The sequence below is a fragment of the Abramis brama genome (assembly GCF_963993115.1).
Source record: "Abramis brama genome assembly, chromosome: 4".
In the NCBI taxonomy this organism is placed as follows: domain Eukaryota; kingdom Metazoa; phylum Chordata; class Actinopteri; order Cypriniformes; family Leuciscidae; genus Abramis; species Abramis brama.
This window is the reverse complement of record NC_139966.1, coordinates 53,263,113-53,283,355: the sequence shown is the minus strand read 5'-3', so window position 1 is coordinate 53,283,355 and position 20,243 is coordinate 53,263,113. Positions and strand designations below refer to the sequence as shown.

At 40.1% G+C, this 20,243-nt stretch overlaps 1 protein-coding gene across 5 annotated transcripts in view; it reads left to right on the top strand.

The window, feature by feature from the left end:
- The window catches only part of erc1b (ELKS/RAB6-interacting/CAST family member 1b), a 201,136-nt gene extending 181,194 nt beyond the window's left edge, over positions 1-19,942 (top strand). For all 5 annotated transcript variants that reach the window (XM_084112709.1, XM_084112708.1, XM_084112707.1 and 2 more), the window contains one exon: positions 13,835-19,942. In XM_084112709.1, the coding sequence (XP_083968835.1) occupies positions 13,835-13,972 (138 nt within the window). In that variant the 3' untranslated portion in view covers positions 13,973-19,942. The remainder of the gene's footprint in view (positions 1-13,834) is intronic.
- The last annotated feature ends 301 nt before the right edge of the window (positions 19,943-20,243 follow it).

Genomic DNA, 20,243 nt, shown 5'->3' with positions numbered 1-20,243 from the left:
GTGCATTGTACATCTAATAGGGCCTTTAGAGTTTAACTGAAGGGTAATTGGGTCTTGAGTAATAAATATGCCCTTACCTAAATATACTGTGGTACAGATATCATATAGATGGATGGATGGATGGATGGATGGATGGATGGATAGATATAGATAGATATGGATGGATGGATGGATGGATGGATGGATGGATGGATGGATGGATGGATGGATGGATGGATGGACACAGTCACACACATGTATATATGAAGGGTTCAGATGTAAAAGCCTCTAAGTGCCATCTGAAATATTCTTCTAGAATGATCATTTTTATGAAGCTCGTATATTTAAGTTCAGTAATTTCACTTAAATGACAATGACAATTACCTATAAATTGTCATTTAAGTGAAATTACTGAACTTAAATATACAAGCTTGATAAAAATGATCATTCTAGAAGAAAATTTCAGATGGCACTTAGAGGCTTTTGCATCTGAACTCTTCATATACAAATTAACATTATATGTATAACATGACTTTTTTTGCTGGTTTCAATACCCAATTATGAATAATTCCTTGAGAAAAAATCAATCATCTGTGACACTGTTTGCAGCTGTGAGACGCCCCACTCCTGCACTGCACATGTGTCTCTGATGAGCAGTCATTGTTTGATGAAAGTTACTGTCAGTTATGTTCTGTGGCCAGTTTCACCTCCACTCTCATAACGTTTGAGTCTTCTGTTTACTTTAGAGACTGCTGATCTTAGATCAGTATGTAAAGTTTACAGTCTTGGAGGAAAGAAGCGGAGTGCTCGACCGCCCTTGGCCAAAGTCATCTGGCTGTGATCTGGCAGCACAAAGCCAGCTGTATAAATAGGGGAGAGTCTTGCATTTTACGGGTCACTCTGAATAAAACATGAACTAGAGAAGATTGATTATTAATGACCTCAGGGCTGGAACAGAAATAATCTGTTAGGCCTTGAGTCCTCCATTCTTTTTCCTTCCCTCTTCCCTCTCTTGTTCTCGATGCACCCTCATCTGTCTTTCGCTCACTTCTCCTCTCGGTTTCCTTTCCGATTGGCACTCCGATAGATGTTTACTTTAGCCATCTGTTTTCAGACGTTCCCCTTCGAATAGATCAAGAGTTCAATAAGGATTCATGCAGATTTTGTGATGATTCACAGGCTCACACCTGTCAGAGCTGGCATCAGATCTCTGTGTGGGCTCCAGTGGCGGTCCGTTAGGGAGTTTTCCAAGGAGGTTGATATTTAAATCAAAAAGATTGTAGTAGGTTATGATAATCATTTTGTCTTTCTGGACTGTGACAAATGTTCCATCCTCTGCTCCTTATAGTTTATTTTTTATTTTTTATATGGCACGTCATTCAGTCATTCTTTTTTATGAGATCCTTCAATAATTTGTCAGTATTTTGGCTAAGTTAGATAATCTTTCTTCACCTGTTGCATATGAAAGTGAAACAGAAAACTAATTGGGTTGAAAGGTTGCCAATTTAATTTCTTCTCTGTTTTGCCTCTTTCGGTCACATTTGGAAACATATTATTTGGATTGGTCAGTTTACTAATCGGCCTGTTTTGGCATTCGTGCAGTGATTTTTCTGGATTTTAGAACAGAAAGAAAAACAAAATGAATATCTTTTTACAAGAGATGCATCAGTACACAAAAAAGACACATATTAAAAAAAACTCTATGCATTACAGTACCATTTCAGTTATCAGCTAATATTACAGATTTTTTTTAAACTTATGGATGTGTCATTTTTAATTTATCGGTATTTGATATTTAATTGTTTGTTTCAGTTACCTTTGATGTAATACAGTATAAGGCTCACTTAATAAAATAATAAAAAAAACACTAATTTAATAACACTGTTAAATTTAATCTTTAGCAAATCTCAAAATAAATATTATTTTGTCATACTGTACATTATAATGTTTTTATGCCTAAATTCACTAGTAGCATTTACAATTAATTAACTTTATTTGTTAACTTTTTTGTTTTTTAATATAGGATATTTATTGAAAATAATTACTGGCTTATTGTTATCGACCAGAATTTTAATATAAGTGCAGCCCGTCTTATTTTATGTCACTCTAGTTCAGTGCTTGAAGTGGATAAAAACTTCCTCGGTAAAAGGTCCCCCTCGGTTGCGCACCGGCCCACTTCGAGCACTGCTTTAGTTCCTACATTTATTTGAATAAATACTTGAGGAGACTCCGCCTCCTCTGATGCACCACCACCGGTGGGCTTTCTCTTCCCAAGGACTGCTGGTTAAAAGCAACTGGAGCTGGTCCTGGATCAGCCCCTGATGTGCCGTGTTGGCGACTGCAGTGCGTCTTTGCCCAGTGGGGTGGGCTGCAGGCTGACAGGACCATGAATCCAGGGCTGCGTAAGTGCAGTGTAATTTAAACGGGCAGGAAATGGGGGTAAACATAGTGGAACAAGCCCACAACCCGCACAGCCACGATTAATGAAAACACATGGAGCCGGCGCATATGTCTGCTGTAAGTGGGCCTTTGTATTACGAGCGTCTCTGTCTCTTTTTCGTTTGCTCACATCCTTGTTGAAGTCATGCCGTGTATCAGTAATAGCAGTAGTCATCTATAAGTCATAAAGGTGTGTGGGTGCAGACAGTGTAACGTAGTTAAAACATCTGAACGGCAGTTGTATGAATGAACACTCCTTAAAGCAAACACATCACAGAGACGGAAGGTGAGACATAGAGGCGTCATAGACTGACCACTTATTGATTTTTGTTCTGTTGATTGCAAGCATTACTAGTAGTATTTGAACTAAATCTTTGATATATAACCCATCCCTCACCGTATGTAAGACAAACTTGTACGAGATCTCGATTTGTGGCATTTCCTTTACAGATTTTACGTGGAGGACAATAAAGTGACAAGAAATCGCATAGACTTAAAAACTGCACAGACGGCTCTAATGTGAACTGAAGTCTTGAGCATGTCCTGTTGTTTTGGGTTCTTTTGTCTTGTGTTTTCTAAATCCAACTCTCAAACGCTGTTTTTGTAATACATCGTTTCAACGAGTGCTAATCCTGAGGGGGTGCTGACCGACTAAACCAACAAAACTTCTCAACCGACCCCTAAACATCCAGAGCGAGGGAAAGCGCGGCCCCGTCTTCAAAGCAGTGTGAGATGAGCCCTCTGTGCCCCGTGCTTGTCTGTTAGAAGAACTCGCTTCTCCTATATTTTCCCACCCACCGAATATATATGAAAGCACCTCAGACTCCGGGGCTGGAACGAGGGTACGTCTCGCAACACATTTGACTCGGGGCGAGAGGAAGAATAATATATGAAATAAATACCCCCAAATGATGAAACCATAAGCGCGATTGAGCCTTCTCAGCTGGAAGCCGCCAAGGCAAACAGCGAAATACCTCAGCAGGTTTATTGTGATTTTCGCGCCCTGACGAATCGGGTTTTTGCGTTCCCGAGCTCGTTTGCTGGCTTGGGTTACAGCGACAGAGCCACAATAGCATAAACTGCACCAGCTGACGTGCCATAGAACCGAACATTTCAGTCGTTGCTATGTTCAGATTTTTAATTTATGTATTTATACATGTTTATTTGTTCTCCCGTCCTTTGAAAGTAATGAAAACCGGGGCTTCAGTCTAAACACAAAATATTTCTGAGGTTTGTCACTCTCTATCGGCCAGCTGATGAAGTATCCTGCCAAGAGGGGAGCTGTCAGTCTGTGGCACTGCTTTCCTGATGGCTTTATTTGCGTGTTCACATGCGACAAACCCACACCATTCGTAGTTGTAGCATCTGTTTCAGATTGAACTTTGGCTTGGAAAAAGATACCCTGATGTATCTGACTCTTTCCTCTTTTTGCTCGCCGTCTAAGCCAGTAGGCAGCCATATTACGAGTCTTACAGCTCATTCAGGGCCTATCAGATTAATAAAAGCAGTTAAGAATTGAGAAGGGTTTTATGAAACTTCGTTTTTGAAAGTGGGTTATTTTCCACAAATATTTAATACCCTATTGGGCTCTTTTAAAGGCTGAGTGCTTCCATGCTAACCATTGGGATGGTTTGTTTAGGGTGGGGCCTGTTCCATTAAGATCCGTTACCACTGAAAACCGATTGGCGCGTTGACGTTGCTGTGTCTTGTCTCCTACAGTGGTGAAATTTCACATAGTTCGGTCTCCTGTGTGTTTGCAAACGAGGATTCACAACAGTCTAGCCATGATCGTTAGGAGCAGCTAGGAAAGTTTGCGCCGCTCGGAGCCTGTGGAGGAATGTGGTTGTAATTTATCCCTATGCATCCTGAAGGCCCTGCGGCAGTTTGGGCTGAGTCATTGGAGGGGAAAAAAAACAAAACGAAAATTATCTAAGCAGCGCAAAAAATCAAAACTTGGGCTTTCATCAACTTGTGGTGGGTGTTAACACTGAAGTTATTTCAATCTGGGTTTTGATCGTGATTGCGTCCCTGACTTGACCACATACTTCGTAATATGTGCCCCCCTCCGCTGAAGTCCTTCAGCCTCATTCAAAGTTGCGGGCAGGGGTGCGACTCGTGTGTGAGCATTCCCCCCTGAAACTCAATTACACTTGACTGATGGGGTGCACAGATCCGGCCGCAGATGAGGCTGAGGGCGGTTCTAATCAGATGCGGTCGCTATACAGTTGCTTTTTATAAACGGCCACGCCCTCTACATTCTAATTGGCTCAAATCGGACAGTATGCATAACAGCACTGGGGCTAGTCGAGTTCAAGTGCTTAGTTCAGAAATTGGGGGAGAAAATGAGGGAGAAATGAAAGATAAAATGGTGTATTAAGCCACTAGGATGCTGTAAGTACAGTAAGAGGATAAGCAAGGGAAAGACAAACAGAGAAAGGGCGAGAGAGATCCCAGTTTAAGTTGCTCTTATAAAGCCGCAGAGGCGCTGCTCTAACGAGGAGGAAGTGGGGAAAGAGCTCGTCATGAGCTGAACACGATCCAAAGAGACCATTTTTAGAGATATGTTTGTGTGCCTGCTAAGAAACAGGACGAGCCAAAGGAAGGATAAGGCTAGAGTTAAGAGAGCATGGAGAATAATGAAGGGTTTAGTCTAACAAAGATGAAGCAGATTTCAAAGATAAGAGCTTGTAGCGTAGCCACCCGACCATAGCAGCCAGGATGGAGCATAAATCCTCTTCTTAAAACTCTCCATTAAGAGTTTGCATTCAGAGACCTGCGTCTGCAGTGGGAAGAGGGACAAAAGTGGACGGTTTATGCTTTTGCAGTTCATACTAATAAAGACCCATCCGGTTAGATGGGTAGAGACTGTTTGACTGATGGGTGTAGATTTTGTGATCAGAATTTCTTTTCATCCAAAATAGTATGGATATCTAGTTTACTTGCTCCTAAGTGCCACAAACAAAGATTAAGGGTGTGCTCACACTTGGCAGTATTAGTTTGATTGAAACTAATGATGCGATTGCTCTGTTATTTTGGTTCATTCGAATAAGTGTGAATGCCATATGAACCCTGGTGCACATTAAACAAATGGTCAGCTCCCAAATGAACTGCTGTTCGACTGAAATATGAACGCAACATGGACCAACGATATCTAAATGCACCAAAAACAGGATGTGATGTCACAAGAGAAAGTTCAGTATAGGCTTCGGTAGCACGCCTCCTTGCAGCAGATATTTGTTTGTGTGCAACAGAGGAATTCCTGATGCTGTTTTGACTCCTTTACACATTTTCTAAGCTCTCTCTTCTGAGCTGGTAAAAATACCATGCTATGTATACAACAAGCACGTTTTGCGCAGCATACAGCATTGTTTTGAATTTTCTAAGTTCCGTCACAAAATATTTGTCATAAAAGCTTCTTTTTTTTTTTTATATATATATATATCTTTAGGTTTGTTCTTAAAAATGACAGTGTACGTTAAGTGAACCAGGACTAAAAGTATCATTTCCTTTTTTGGTTCGGACCAGAAGAACCAAGAGAACCAAACTACACGAATGAACACACCCTAAAATTATTCAGTTATTTGGTGCTATTAGCTTGTTTACCTTTGGCAAATACAGGTTTTAGTTCATCCACATCTTGAGTTTATTTCCAGGTTGACTAATGCACTCTTGAAATTGTGTAAAGCCAATCAGATTAGAGTAATACGTGCAGTATGCATTGTCAATGGGCGGCATGCCATCTGAGACCGAGACTACAATTCAGCTAGCTCATTCCTGTGTTGTTGAAAAATAAGTGAATAAAAAGCTCCATCCAGGAGTTGGGATGGCAGGAGTACTGTAACTGCACACTAGATCCAACAGAACAACACCAGGGGGGAGCATTTGAAGCTTGGCCTGGAGAGAAGAACCTTCAAGAAAAGAGCTTTGAGTGACTTCATCTTACTTTATTAGAAGAGAAAGGTGGCCCAAAGGTTTTTTGGGGGGATTTTCTTAAAAAATTAGGAGTGGATCGCTACCCTCCTCCTTCTCGAAAAATATGAGGACCTTTTAATATGGTCCCGTGATAAAAGAACGCCGTTTCCTGCTAAAGGAGTCATTGTTTTCTCTCAAAATACTGTAGCCGTGTCACATTTAGGGGAAAGGCTAATGGCGTTTTTCTTTATGCAGATTTATTGAAGAAAGACTTGATTGCTTTAGCAGAAGGTCAGTTCCCCCAACCCCAGTTCCCCCTTTACTTCACACTCTCCCTTTCTCTTTGATTGGAGCTTGTTTCCAGCGCTAGCCAAGGCCTGGGACCCTCCTGATTGCCGTCTTTTCCTCAGCGTTGAGACCTGACTAGTTAACATTCCCACAAAATAGGAGGATCTGGTGGAGAACATGTTGCAGAGATGAGGCTGTGTCATCTAGGGTGATGTGAAGAGCGGATTTGCTCGAAGGGTTTGAGTTCAGCCGTTTGATCTCCATGTGCCACTCCAGGCGTAAATGTGCAGCACAGCATTTGTTGAAACACATCCTCTCTGAGTCAGCACAGTCCAGACTCTACTGTCATTGTCTGACTGTGATGGTCCGCTGCTGTGTTTGTTCTTCTCTCATTAATGTAGCTGTTGTTTATCAAGACAGGCAGAGGAGGCTGACCATGCGCACACAATAACACCTGATAATAATCTGCAATGATAACAAATAATAATGCGCTCTTCCCTCGCCTGTTCCCTCTTTTCTCTCTCATCTTCTCGCTTTTTCCCTTACGTTTTCAGGTCAAGGCTGGCGTGGGGACCCATAATGAGATTTTTCCCTTTTTCCTGTTATCTTTATAGCTCTGTTTTTGGACGATTTCTGCTAAGCACACAGTCATAAAATAGGAATTGAAAGTTCTTGTATGCTTTTGTCACACAGGGGAGCTTATTTTCTTCTTTATGTGTCTTTGTTGCACCTAAAGTTTGTTCAGGTATTGATTGAATATTAGATGCATTAACATTTTTACATAGAAAATCACACAGTGTATTTTGTTTTAGCTTCAAACGAATTTAGAATAAAAAATAAATAATTTCTTGCGCATCTCCTAGCAATATGGCGCATGTTTCTGCATCAGTTTGTTGTGTTACAGATGATGTGAAAGTAGTGTGTGAACCTCAGTTGTTTAGTGTATGATGCGCCGTTTTTCTCTGTAACATTTACAAGTTCAGCAAATGTATGATGCCATTATGTTTTAAAATCAGTTCAGATTGTTAAAAGTTGTTAAGTGTATTCCAGCCTTTAATGTAACCATTTTACGTTTTGGAAGTTGAGTATGTTACTTAAATTACGCCATATAAATAGCATGTTGCTTCTCTATTAATTATACTATAATATTTGAGCAATAGAATTGAATCCCTTCTCTGCAACATAGTCACGGCATGTTTAGCTCTACGTGACAACAGATTGCTCCCATTATAATAAATGATTATATACGAAGCTGTTTCAATGCACAGTGTCTATACATGGGCAAAGTAGTTGCATGTAAACTATGAGGAGTAAACACTGCATAAAATACTATTCAGGAAAACAACCACAAGCCAGGTGTAGAGCTGCTACTCTGAAAGAGAGTAAGAAACAGTTACACAAACATAAATCATATTATTTTCCATAAAATATGTGATTTTTAAGCCTAGACAGTAGGGCTATACGATTTGGGGGAGGGGGACTCTCTATTATTAAAAATCTACTACTATTAAAAAAAAACAGTGCCGTGCTTCACCCTTGAATCACGCTGTGCATGTATTTATTGAATTAACCTTTTTGATTTGATAACCACTTTACGCCATATTGCGATTTCAGTTTTAATTTTGATTAATACTAGACATGATCTGCCGACTTAAAAAGAAATCTGTAAAATGAATTTTAATAATCCGAGCTGTGTGCGCTGCACTGTTGTTGGTTGCTGAAAGCCCAAATTTGCCAAAATATTTAATAAATGACCACGCATGGGATGTGTAAAATGTTGTGAATGACAGGTGTTCCCACTGACGTTTCTGTGATGTAACTGTTAACGTTGATTGCCAGCACCCTAAAAGCAGCATTGTCTTCACTGACCTTAGCTTGCCCGCTCAATTCTTCTATCCCTGCTGCAAGCAGGCCGAACGTGTGGCAGCGTTAGTCCTTCCCTCTCCTCCAGTTCTCCACTGTCTACGCTTAATGGGGCTTACAGCAGCGGCGCTCTGCCAAGCAGCGCCCTCACGCAGGCCCATACATCAGCCCCCGATGAGGCTCATTAACCCTCCTCTCATGACTCAATACACTCCTCCTCTCTCCCTCACTCGTTCGTCTCCATCACGTCTTCACTTTTCTCCAGGCCAACGTGTCAGACTCCAGTATCCCAGGAGTGTCGTCACAGGTGACGAGATCATGAGAAGTTAAATCGGGCGGCCCTCACCTAAACCCGCCCCTGACACTGGGCGTTTTCACTGCTCTATTAGGATGTGATATTTTTTTATATACTCCTTCTTGAGGAATGTGCTCACTTTTTGTATGAACTTGCATAGTAGTGATATACTGATATATTGGCACGGTCGATTAATCTATCAATTTTTGATCATCGTTAGCTGTTTGTGCCACAGTCTGTGCTTTTTGAGTAAACATCAGAGGTGGAAAGAGTACTGAAAATTTGTACTCAAGTACAAGTACCGTTACATTGCTGAAATAATACTCAATTACAAGTAAAAGTACTGGTGTCAAAAAAGTAATTAAGTAAAAGTACAAATTACTCTTCTCAAAAACTACTCAGAGTACTAGTTACTAATTACTTTTTAGCTGGCGATAGTTAATGCATTACCAATAAAAATATTCAACAAAATCATAGATTTATGTAGAAAATAGCTACTTTTAACACGTTTTTACCTTATTGTCAAAGGACATTAATTAGTGGATACTGGAATTTCTAACTTCAATATGACACCTTGAAATATGTCAATATTCAGTAGGCCTAGCCTATAATTTTTAATACCATCGGGAAAACTACCACATACTAAATATTTTAATATCTACATTTTTGTCCATCCATTTTGTCAAGGCAATCATTATTTTCAAGCATTGAAAAGCACAACACTCATTGTAACAGTAATCTATTTGAATGGAAAAGTTTAATTCAAGTCTTCTAAAGAGACACGTCCACTTTATAAGGTGAGATTTTAATTTAGGCTTTTGTTTACATATTTAAACATTGATCAATAACCATTACAATAATCTAATATTTACTCACTCAGTGTATTTGTCTTTACAATAGGGTAACGTGAACTGTTGCAATAGCTCACACACAGCACAAGGAAGCTTGATTTCAATTCAAACTGAATTTAATTTGCAAAAAGACTAGATTTTTCATAACTTTTGACAGCGAATTCAAGAGCATGGAGAGATTGGAGCTGGACGTCATTTGAGTCTGCAGTGAGAACCACTTGGAGAGATTCGCGATTGCACATGATATGACACACAGTCCGAGAGCGCACACTCAATATCCGAGTCCAGTTCGTTCGTATATTTGAGAGCTCGCGTCCAGTTTTCTGCGATTACATGAATGTGCCCTCGCGTTATAATATTGTTCGTGACATTTGGCATTAAAATATGCCATAGAAACTTGCAGGTATTAATAAAATTATGCGTAATAGGCCTACCTGCAATCCCGCGCTGAGAGGAGGCGGGTGTGTCAAACTCGCTGTCGTTGAGATGAGAGAATGAGAACGCGCAGCTGGTAAAATATAGATATTTTGACAATACTACTATGTAGTTTGTTGTTCCAAACTTTCAGTCCAGCCATTAATCACTCTGAGCTCCTCGCCTCCTTCATGATCAGCTCTTCAAAACCTGCTGCGACTGCGGCGGCTTTCATTCAGTCCAAATATCAGGGGTTTTATTGGTCCGTTTACGATCGAATATTTTTATTGGCTACCGAAATGCTATTCAAAGATTTGAATATCAATTCAAATTGTACTCAGTAACGAAATGTGATTTTACAAGTAGCGAAGTAGATTACTTATCTTAATATGTACTTGAGTACAAGTAAAATTACAGATTTAAAAATATACTCAAAAAAGTACAAGTACCCAAAAAAACTACTTAATTACAGTAACGTGAGTAGTTGTAATTCGTTACTTCCACCTCTGGTAAACATTGTGCAACATTTGCAGTCATTAGTAGCGCATATATCTGCATTATATTGAATATGGGCATCCCTGATTTTTCAGTATTGATGTTGACCAATAATCATAAGCTTTTCATCTACTTTGGTCATCATATGTGTGTTTCTGATCTACGTCTTTGTCTCGTCTCCTTTTGTGACCTCTCAGGTAGCTCCTTTCCTTCTTGCATAGCATTTTGTGACATAAGTGTCACTGTTTTGCACTGTTATGCCTACTTAATTCCTGGCCAGGTCTGAAATCCAGGGTTTGACCAGCCCCCTCGCTCACTCAGAGGCCCTGAGATGGAAAGACTTTCGCTGGCATATCCGTCACCTCCCTTTTCAAAGCCTGAAAGCACCTAGCGTAGCATTAGCACTAGCTCGTGAAGGGGCAGGACTTCTCCTCCCAGTGTGTTTGCCCTACAGTTGTGCAAACACCCGTCTGACGGATCGCCCCGCCTGCCCCCGGTGACCCACCGTGGCATGTTTTGATTCATTAATTATGAAATAGTTGCACGATCCAAACCTACACAAAAACACACATGAAAGGGAAACATATTTTATGATGTATGAATATTACTTCCAGTTATTGTTACAGATGTCTTTATCATTAACCTTGTTAAAGTTGGCGTTCATAGGCCAGGAGAGCCAAAGAAAATACTTTTGTGGGTTTTTGTGAAATATTCCACTTTCTATGGGCTTTGGTTCAGTGGCTCGTGTTCAAATCCGAAAAGCAATTTAAAAGCAGTACAGAGCCACGAAACACTGATTTGTCCAGATAGGGCCAAACAGAGGCCACGGACAGGGACCCGGGACAGTCTGGGTTCAGTGGGCTCTCCATCAAAAACTGAAACAGAAGCTGGTACACAGCTTAAGTAGGATCTTCTTGTTTTCCAGTCATAAAAAATCTAAACTTTTATTTTAAGCTAAACTGCATAAGACATGAAGACGTAATTTTAGAGAATATATATTGAATCACATTCATTTTTACATTCATGCACATACCTCACCCCTTGAATGTTTGTTTATTAATTATGTTTTCCGCTACCGGGAAATGTCTAGTACTCATCCATTTAACACACATTACCATATTTAAATCCATTGCACAAACGTCCACAGATTTTCCTCCAAAATCAGTACAGAGAATGCAGAAAAAGTTTGCAGATTCCCTTGGCCTGCCAATGGGATAAGAAAAATAAACATAACAGTTACATTCTCGATTATCAAACAATGATTATCTTAGTATCCTATGCTAGTTTATTGTGTTATGCAATTTTGCTTCTCAAGTTCTTATTTTAAAGATCTTTAAATGTTTTTACTGGAAAACAAGACAAAAATAGTGATTATGGTAATTGATAAACCACACACATGCTTCAGCTCCCTTTATTAATCTTTTCCTACTCTCTTTGTCTCACACTGTTTGAATAATTAGTCCTCTTGATGAGAGTATATTTTTGTCTTTTTAAATCATTTGAATGAAAATAAACATTCTGCTGGCCACATTAGCATCTGTTTCCTGTGTGCCTCAGTGTGTGTGTGCGTGTGTGTGTTTTAGTTAGTTAAGAGGCACCTGCTTCTGCCATGGCATATTTCCTGGCGTGCTTGGCACTGCCAGCACTAAGGAATCCCCCTTCCCTCCTCTCATTTCTCCACATCCCTTAGCCAAACCTCTACGGAAATCATTTGGAAAAAGGATTTGAGCATTAAAGATAACCACACCTGTGATTATCATTAGACAGAGGTGCTGTAAAATGTTAAATCCCTCTCTTTAGTTTAAGTTTCTTTTAATGAGCGGAAAATTAAACCTTTCGGGCAAATTCCAAGTGTTGAATTTTATATAACGATTTAAAAAGAAGTGCTTGGTGAGGTGATTTGTTTTCAGTAGTGTTTTAAGGGCTAGACGAGAGAGACAGAGAAGGACCCTCTTACTAGGGTCTCAGTCCGTATGAGCTCACATGTCTGCTGTCTGCAGCATCACCCCCACAGCTTTCTCATTTCTCATTGTCAGTTTGATTCGTTTGACTCCCTTCTCTTTGGGCTATTTAATAGTTCTCTGGACGCTTGTTACCTTTGAGTTTTCAACACCGGAGGAGAGTGGAACCAGTGTGCTGGATGGTACATCACTGTATGTCAATCTTACTGTAGTCTCACTTAGCCAGATCTTCAGACTGACTGCAGAAGGTCTGGACTCCATCACAGCTTTCATTGGCCAAGGACCGCCCAAGAGGTGTCTGAAAGACATGTAAAGCAACCAATCACAGTTCGTTTGGTTCCGCGTCATGTTCAGTGGCGTGGAAATGTAACATCGATTTCCTTACGATAACAGACCAGCGTGCATCTAATAAATTAGTCATTCAAGAACGTGGTGCAAGTTTACTGCAACAATGGCGCCGTGAACTTCACATACTTTTGAACATCCAGCGTTTAGTTGATCCTGATAAGCTCTTATCGTCAATGACAGCTTTCTTCTTCCATGAGGGGGTTCCATGACAGCTTTGTTTCCAGGCAGAACGTTAAAGAATGCGACACACATGTCTCCCGGAAACCCTGACGAATTCAACCAATCAGCTGACGACTTTGAAACTCCAGAATTGTTTCCCGTTTTGTGCGCCTTATGCATCAGACGTCGAAAACTGAGACTAGTCTTGTTGTATTATATTAAACAATAATAGTGGGTTACACTTTATTTTAAGGTGTCTGTGTTACAGTGTAATTAAACATTTAAGTACTGAGTAATAATAATTAACTACATGTACTTACTATAGGGTTATGGTAAGGAATAGGAGTTGTTTTAGGGTTAGTTGAATGTAATTATGCATCATGTGTAATAATGACACTGTAAAATTTAGTGTTACCTAATAGTGCTACTATATTGTCAAGATGTAAGGGATGTTAGGCTTAATGCAAAGCGGTAAAATCACTGTAACACACGTGAAAGTGAAACCGCAGAATGAGGAATATTATAGTATTTATTTTGTTGATTATTTTACAAATGTTGAAATTGGAGTCTAAAATTAGCATTCGCCAAAATTGGCTTTGAGTAAATGAAACATTGTATGATTCCAGTTGAATTGTAAGAATGAAAATATGGTGCATCTTCTAAGAATTTTTTGTCAGTGGAAAATATACCACTTCACCTTGATGCTTTAGGTTTTTGCTTTAACTCCATGCTTGGTCATTTTACAGTCAAAAAAACAGAATGATTTAGGATGCTAGATTTATAAAATGTATTATTAATAAACACTTTTTTTTATCTCTGTGTTTCCCCAGCTGGAATCTGAGCTGGAGCAGTGTGAACGAGAGAGCGCCGAACTGCAGGAATACGCAAACTCCGTCCTGCAGCAGATCGCCGATCACTGCCCGGACATCCTGGAGCAGGTGGTCAACGCTCTGGAGGAGTCGTGCTGACTGGACCACCGTCCTGCCCCCTCCTCTCTTCCTACTTCTCCTTCCCTTTCTTCTGTTGTTCACTTCATTTCACAGGATGCCAGAACACAAACTCTCTCACCCTCACCCTCATGCACAATTCAAAGGACAGACACATACGGGAGAGAGTGACAGCTCACAAGTCAAGTGCACGCTTGGATTGGCTTTTGGGGTGTGGGAATGGTGGGCTTTCCTTCTGCCATCCCCTACCACCACATTCATCCTCTCTGCACCTTCAGAATCCTGTTTACACTCACCTAAACACGGGAAAGAAGGAACCGAAAGGAGGAAATGAGCAACAGAGAAGCTCAGTATTATAAGACATGTTCACTTATTTAGTCTGTCTCTGAAAAGCGTCCTGCAGGAGGTGGTTCTCTCTGTGAGGGGCAGGAAATAGTCTCCTTATCTTGATATACACTATTGCCACTGCTCTTAAAAGCTGCAGGATTTTGAAAGCGTTTTGAAGAAATTTAGACCCCCCCCCTCCTTTCCCATTCCCCCTTTTTTTTGTAGATGCTGTGTTACTGACGTTAAATTATGGGTCATTCGCGCAGGGCAAAACTCCTGCACTTTCAAACCATCTGGTTTCACTCAGAAGTTGGTTAATGCTCCGGTTGTGCCAGCAGACAGTCCGTGAGGACTTAAACATACTTTTACTATCGTAGTCAGTAGCAGGTTTAGATTACTGCAGCCCCCACCATCTGGGAATTCACTATTGACTTGGTTACTGGCCGATTTTCTCCCAATGTCTCGTTCATAAAAGTTATGAAACGGACAATATGGGTAATGTTATCCCGTATGCACCTGTCACCAGCTAAAGAAACCACAGCCCTGGTTTGTGTCTGTTAAAGGTGAGAGGAAGAAAATTATTTGCCTTGGAAGTTGTAGGTTTATTGCTGCTAACATTTGTCTTTGCATGTGGCAGGTTTGGTTTGGTTATGTTTTTCTTTTTTTCCCGTGGCCGGCTCTCTGATGCCGAGGGCGGTAAAACAGTGGGTGTATTGCCGACGCAGATGTTGTGGACGTAGAAGTGCCTCGTCATCAGAGAGCAGCTGCCACACATCACTGGAATAGGAAAATAGGCACCTATCACTCATTCCATACTCTGAAAACTATGTGGTCTCACACTGGGATGAAGACTGGCGGTAGTTTCTCAGTTTGCTCGCTCTTGAGTTGAAGACTACAGGGTTGTTCTTCTTTTTTTTCTTCTTTTTTTTTTTTTTGATGGATAGGGTCAAATAAGAGGAGTTGTTTAGATAACTTCTTTATTCCACTCTCTCTTTTTTTTAAACAGATGCAACTTGTTTTTTGCGGTTGCTTTGTGATCACCCCATCAGAGATAACATCAAGCTTTGATTCCAAGCATCTTGCATGTACCATCATGCTCCTCTCTCTCTCTTTGCTTGGCTTCATATGATCATCCTCAGACCCGGGCGTCTCTGTTAGCACAGCCGGCAGGTGTATCCTTTTTCACTTTATGGTTATATGGGTCTATATTCGTTGGCATTGGGTGTCCATCTCTGGACCGACCACAGAGTGTGAAGACACAACCTAGTTCAACTCTTGATAACCGTGGTTGCCTCATCGTGCGGATCGGCCAATGCTTTAAAGTCCAGAGTCAACTTCCCCTCCCGCTGCCCCTGTGGATGACACTGGGCGTAACATGCCCTCTGCTCCTCTCTCTCTATATCTCCTCATCCCTCCCTCATTCATGCCTGCGTGTAGTTTATGGCTCTGACCTGCTGTGCTGTGTTAGTCATACTCCTCTCCGCACGATAAGCTCGACAGACAAGACAAACAGCACGAGTTCACAGCGAATATAATCATCTCGCTCCCACATGCTCCCATATCACCACACCAGCTCTCCTCATGCCCATTCTCACTAGCAAACAAACATGTGATGTTGGGCCAGACTTTACCCAGATTTGATTGACCTCCGAGTCATTCTGTGAGTCACACACAAATGTCCTCCATGATTCATGTTTGTTTGTCTCTTTTAATGATTTAGATTAAAAGAAGAGTAGTTGGGTGAATCTCATGAAAACACATTTAGGTCAGGTGTTACCCCAAAATCATTAGGAAAATGTTTTGCAACCTTATTTTCATGACAACAACATTTCCCCTTAAAAGAGGCATTTGCATTGTTTTTATTATTATTACTGTTATTAATATTGTAATTCTCAATGGTGTTGCTCATGAGATTCTGTTTACAAAAAGTACAGCATTACAGTTAAAAAAAATCCTCTGCAAATCGTAAATATGAATTAAATGAATATTCAATATTTTATTTAATTTAGCATAAATTAAAATCAGTAAAACAAATACAAAATTGGTGTAAATTTGTGAAAATATTCTTGAAACAACTTGTTTTCATAAACAATATATAATTTTTGATTTCTATGTCCCTAAACTGTTTCATGAGATTCACCCAAATGCATTTATAAGTAAACCAAGCTAAATTTATGGGTATATGGGGCCACTAACATCATATTCCCACGCTTATGTGGGCAGTGCCAAGAAAACGCCCGTTCGCGTGCCATTCTCACCTTTGGCACAGTAGATATTATTGCAGTCATATACAGTGCATCTCTATAAAGTATTTTATGGTTTTATGCTCTTAATTACCACTGATGGACTTCCTTATGAGGACTTGAATGTGAAGAGCAGCTCTGTTGCTCTTTTAAAATGAAACAGCTGATGGAGGAGGCCCATCCTGTTTTTCATCTGTCGCTTTCTTTCCATCTGCTATCTCATTCACACACAAACACAGTCTTGGCCGTCACCCGTGGGTGTCTGAAACGTGGGGCTCAGTTATCTCCACCGTGGCTGAATCTCCCCGCTTAGACTAAACACAGACCCTTCGCGCGCACACTCACTATCACAGAGACGCTCTGGCGATTTATGTCCTTCAGTACAGGAGCTGGCCTCTTACCGCCGCTCAGCTTAGAGCACTCCGGAGAATTCACTAAGAAAACAAAAAGAAGGAACGCTGTGATAACCGGGATCAGATCAGAGAAAGAATGACCCGGCGCTTTTGCAGAGGGTGTTATTGTGTGTTGAGTGAGTGTCTCTCTGGAGCTCTGCTATTTGTGTGATTGCTGGTTATAGGCAGACCTAATCACACAGAAGAGCATGGAAATTCCCTGCAGGCTTCGGATCGCTCCGTATGTTCGGAGGCTTCCCTGTCTCAGTGATTCCTCTGTGTGTTTTTGAAGAATTAAAGAGATCTACACCAGCGTTCTCTGCTCTAGCTAATCACCAAAGCTACACAACTGTTCTGTAGCACTTTATATGAAGCCTGTATATATCACAGTATTTTGAATGCTAGTGCATTCACAATACCTTAGAACACTGCGTAATTATAACAGTTTTATACATTATAAAACTTGCGTAATCGTGTTTGCACCTTTAAAGACTGTAATGCATTATTAAACAACACATGAAATGTTGTATTTATCATGTTAATGCTTTTTATTTTAAGGTGTAACCATTAGACAAGTATTATAGTGCATTAAAACTAGTGCTTTTAAACTGATAAGTTCTATGAACAGAATGTTTTATAATGCATTATATAAGCTGAATTGTTAGAAAATGGCCCAATTCTGTTTGTATAATGCATTATAGCACTATATACCTGAATTCACTCTATATAATCACCCTATATAACCTTATACAGGCTTCATAGAAGGGTATTATATTTATTTTGTGACCGTGATGGTGCATAACTGCTTGTAGCGTACGTTTCACAATTTTTTTTTCGCACACCACTCCGGTTAATTTATAGCGGAGCAGCTCATAGGATGTGGTCAGCTGACTTTCCATAGCGTTTGGCTTTTTACATCTACCTGGCTTGAAAGTGTGTTCAGCCACGAGTGTGAATGAGCATGAGGTTTTGCTTCATGTTCTAGCATGAGCATTTTTCATCCTCATTAAACTCAGCGAGGCATGTCTGTGGAGGGTGAGAGAGAAAGAGCAAGCGTGGGACGGTCAGTGAGGGCCCGACTTCTAATGCGTATATTTTCCAGACTCGAATTTTGATGTCTAGATTTTTATTCAACCCTATTTTGTCCTATAGCATAGACATTTATCACAATGTCCTTTTTTTTAAAGTCTCTCTATGTCCCATAATTCTTAGCGTTAATCAGTAGTGCTGCCAACCTGGCCTCCTGAGTTTTGTCACACAGATGCTATAATCCCATTTTATTTGTTACTAAAGACGAATACCTTGACACAACTGCGAGAACACTGCTAGAAGACGTCTTGTACACACATACAGAAATCTATATTTATACATGTTAATGGCTGAACAATTTGCACAAGCGTCTGGGGAAGAGAATATATCCGTCTGAACAAAATGGCTGTCTGCCTTTTAAAAAGAAAAAAAAAGAAAAAGAATGATCTAGAAACACTAACATTTGTCTTGAAATGAAAATTAAAGAAGAAGCCTTTCTAAGTGTCAAATCAAAGCTGTTAACAAAGATTTTCAAAATTGTTACCATGTGGTTGATGATGTACTGTTGCTATCTTCTCCGCATCTCGCTGGGTTTTGATTCCCACTCACCTTACAGCTGTTATTCTTTTCCCTTTGGGATTGTTTGTTTTTGTTTTGCAGTCCTTGATAGTGTGCGTGATTGCAATGTTGAAAACTGCAGCGTGTTTTATATTACAAAACATGTATGTCTGTTCTCGAGGGCTGGAGAAACATCTGTGACCGTGTTTCGAGGGGACTGAGAGATGCCAAGACCTTTGCTTGAGAACTGTGATCCTAATAGCACTCTGGGTTGCTGGAAAGTCAGTGTTATTTTAGGTTTAGCATCGTTTATGTGTTTTCAGGAGATAATAAGCATGTTGCGTTGACCTTTTTGGTCAGATGATCAGCATCACTCGTCACGAAGCCTCATTCGTCGTTCGTAGTCATTTATTGCACGCGTAAACACACTCAGACTTTTTATGGCCTCCTAAGTAGATCGCTTATTAAATTGTTTACTTATTAACTCATCTTGAATTGTCATTATTTACCCAAGCGCTCCGTCAACGCGTCCACATTTTTCATACATTACTTCCCTCCACTTAGTGTGATGGACTGAGACTGTTTAAAGCATGAAACCACATAAAACATCCACTGAAGGATTTGGCAAGTTTATGTCTGACTTTCCGTTCTCCATCTGAGCGAATTCAGTGCCAAACGAAGCTAGTCAGCTCTAGAAAGTGCCACAAATAATAACTTGCCTGTCGTTCATCAGCAACCAAAGCCAGGTCACATGACCTTTTACTGTTTATATCATGTTTGCTTTCTATTTAAACCTTTAAACCTTAATTGACACAATAAGAGGTCAAACCGAAACCAACTCCAGCTAGATGAGACACCAGAACAGACGCCTTTATTAATTGTATAATAGAGTTGAATGAAGCAGCATTATTCACAAGGACCTAATCTTCATTTCAACTCAATGTGGTAACAGTCATTTTTTAGACTGTTACAAAAGTTCTGTGTGCCTATAAGAGAATATGTAAAGCTTGAAGTTGGCGCTTAATGTGGTATCTTCTTTTTTCCTCTGGATTTTGTCCTAAGAGTGTCAGACCTCAATATCACCCCATTCACATCATGTTCTCTTGGCTCCAGCAACCCTGCCTTCTGTCACAGTAAAGGTCTGTCTTTTCTAATGATTCATGCTCTTTTTCTACGCAGTACACTGAAACACTGTCAAGGAGGATTCTCGCCCTTTCCCCTTTCATTTAATGAAGAAAAATAAATGGAAACATGTCAACTTTAACCCAAAGCTGGTCATCTTTCATGTCTTTTTTTTTCTTTTTTCACATTCACAAAAAATACTGCCTTATGTCTGTGTGGAAAGATGAAAAGATTTCTGTAAAAAGGAAATGAAAAATAGCAAAAAGGCGTATTGTATTCAGCTTTTGCCTTTGTATGTATATAAACTCTATCATTCAGTCCTTTATTGTGTTTTGGTCTTTTCTGTCAATTACGATGCACTGTTATACATTCATATTCTACGGTTTGTCATTCTTCTCTGTTCCAAACTTAGTAAGCTGCCTACCTAGACTGTGTTATATAGGTGCTCCTATGGAGGCCACGGTTGATTCAAAAGGTAAAACGTATGCTGCCCTCATATTCTAATGTAGAATCACATGTATCTTAAGAGGTAAAGATGTTCCCAGAATGCTTATTGGTTATGAAATCTGTTGATTATTGAATTCCATTCAATACCAGCTAGCATCCATACAAATAAATTGA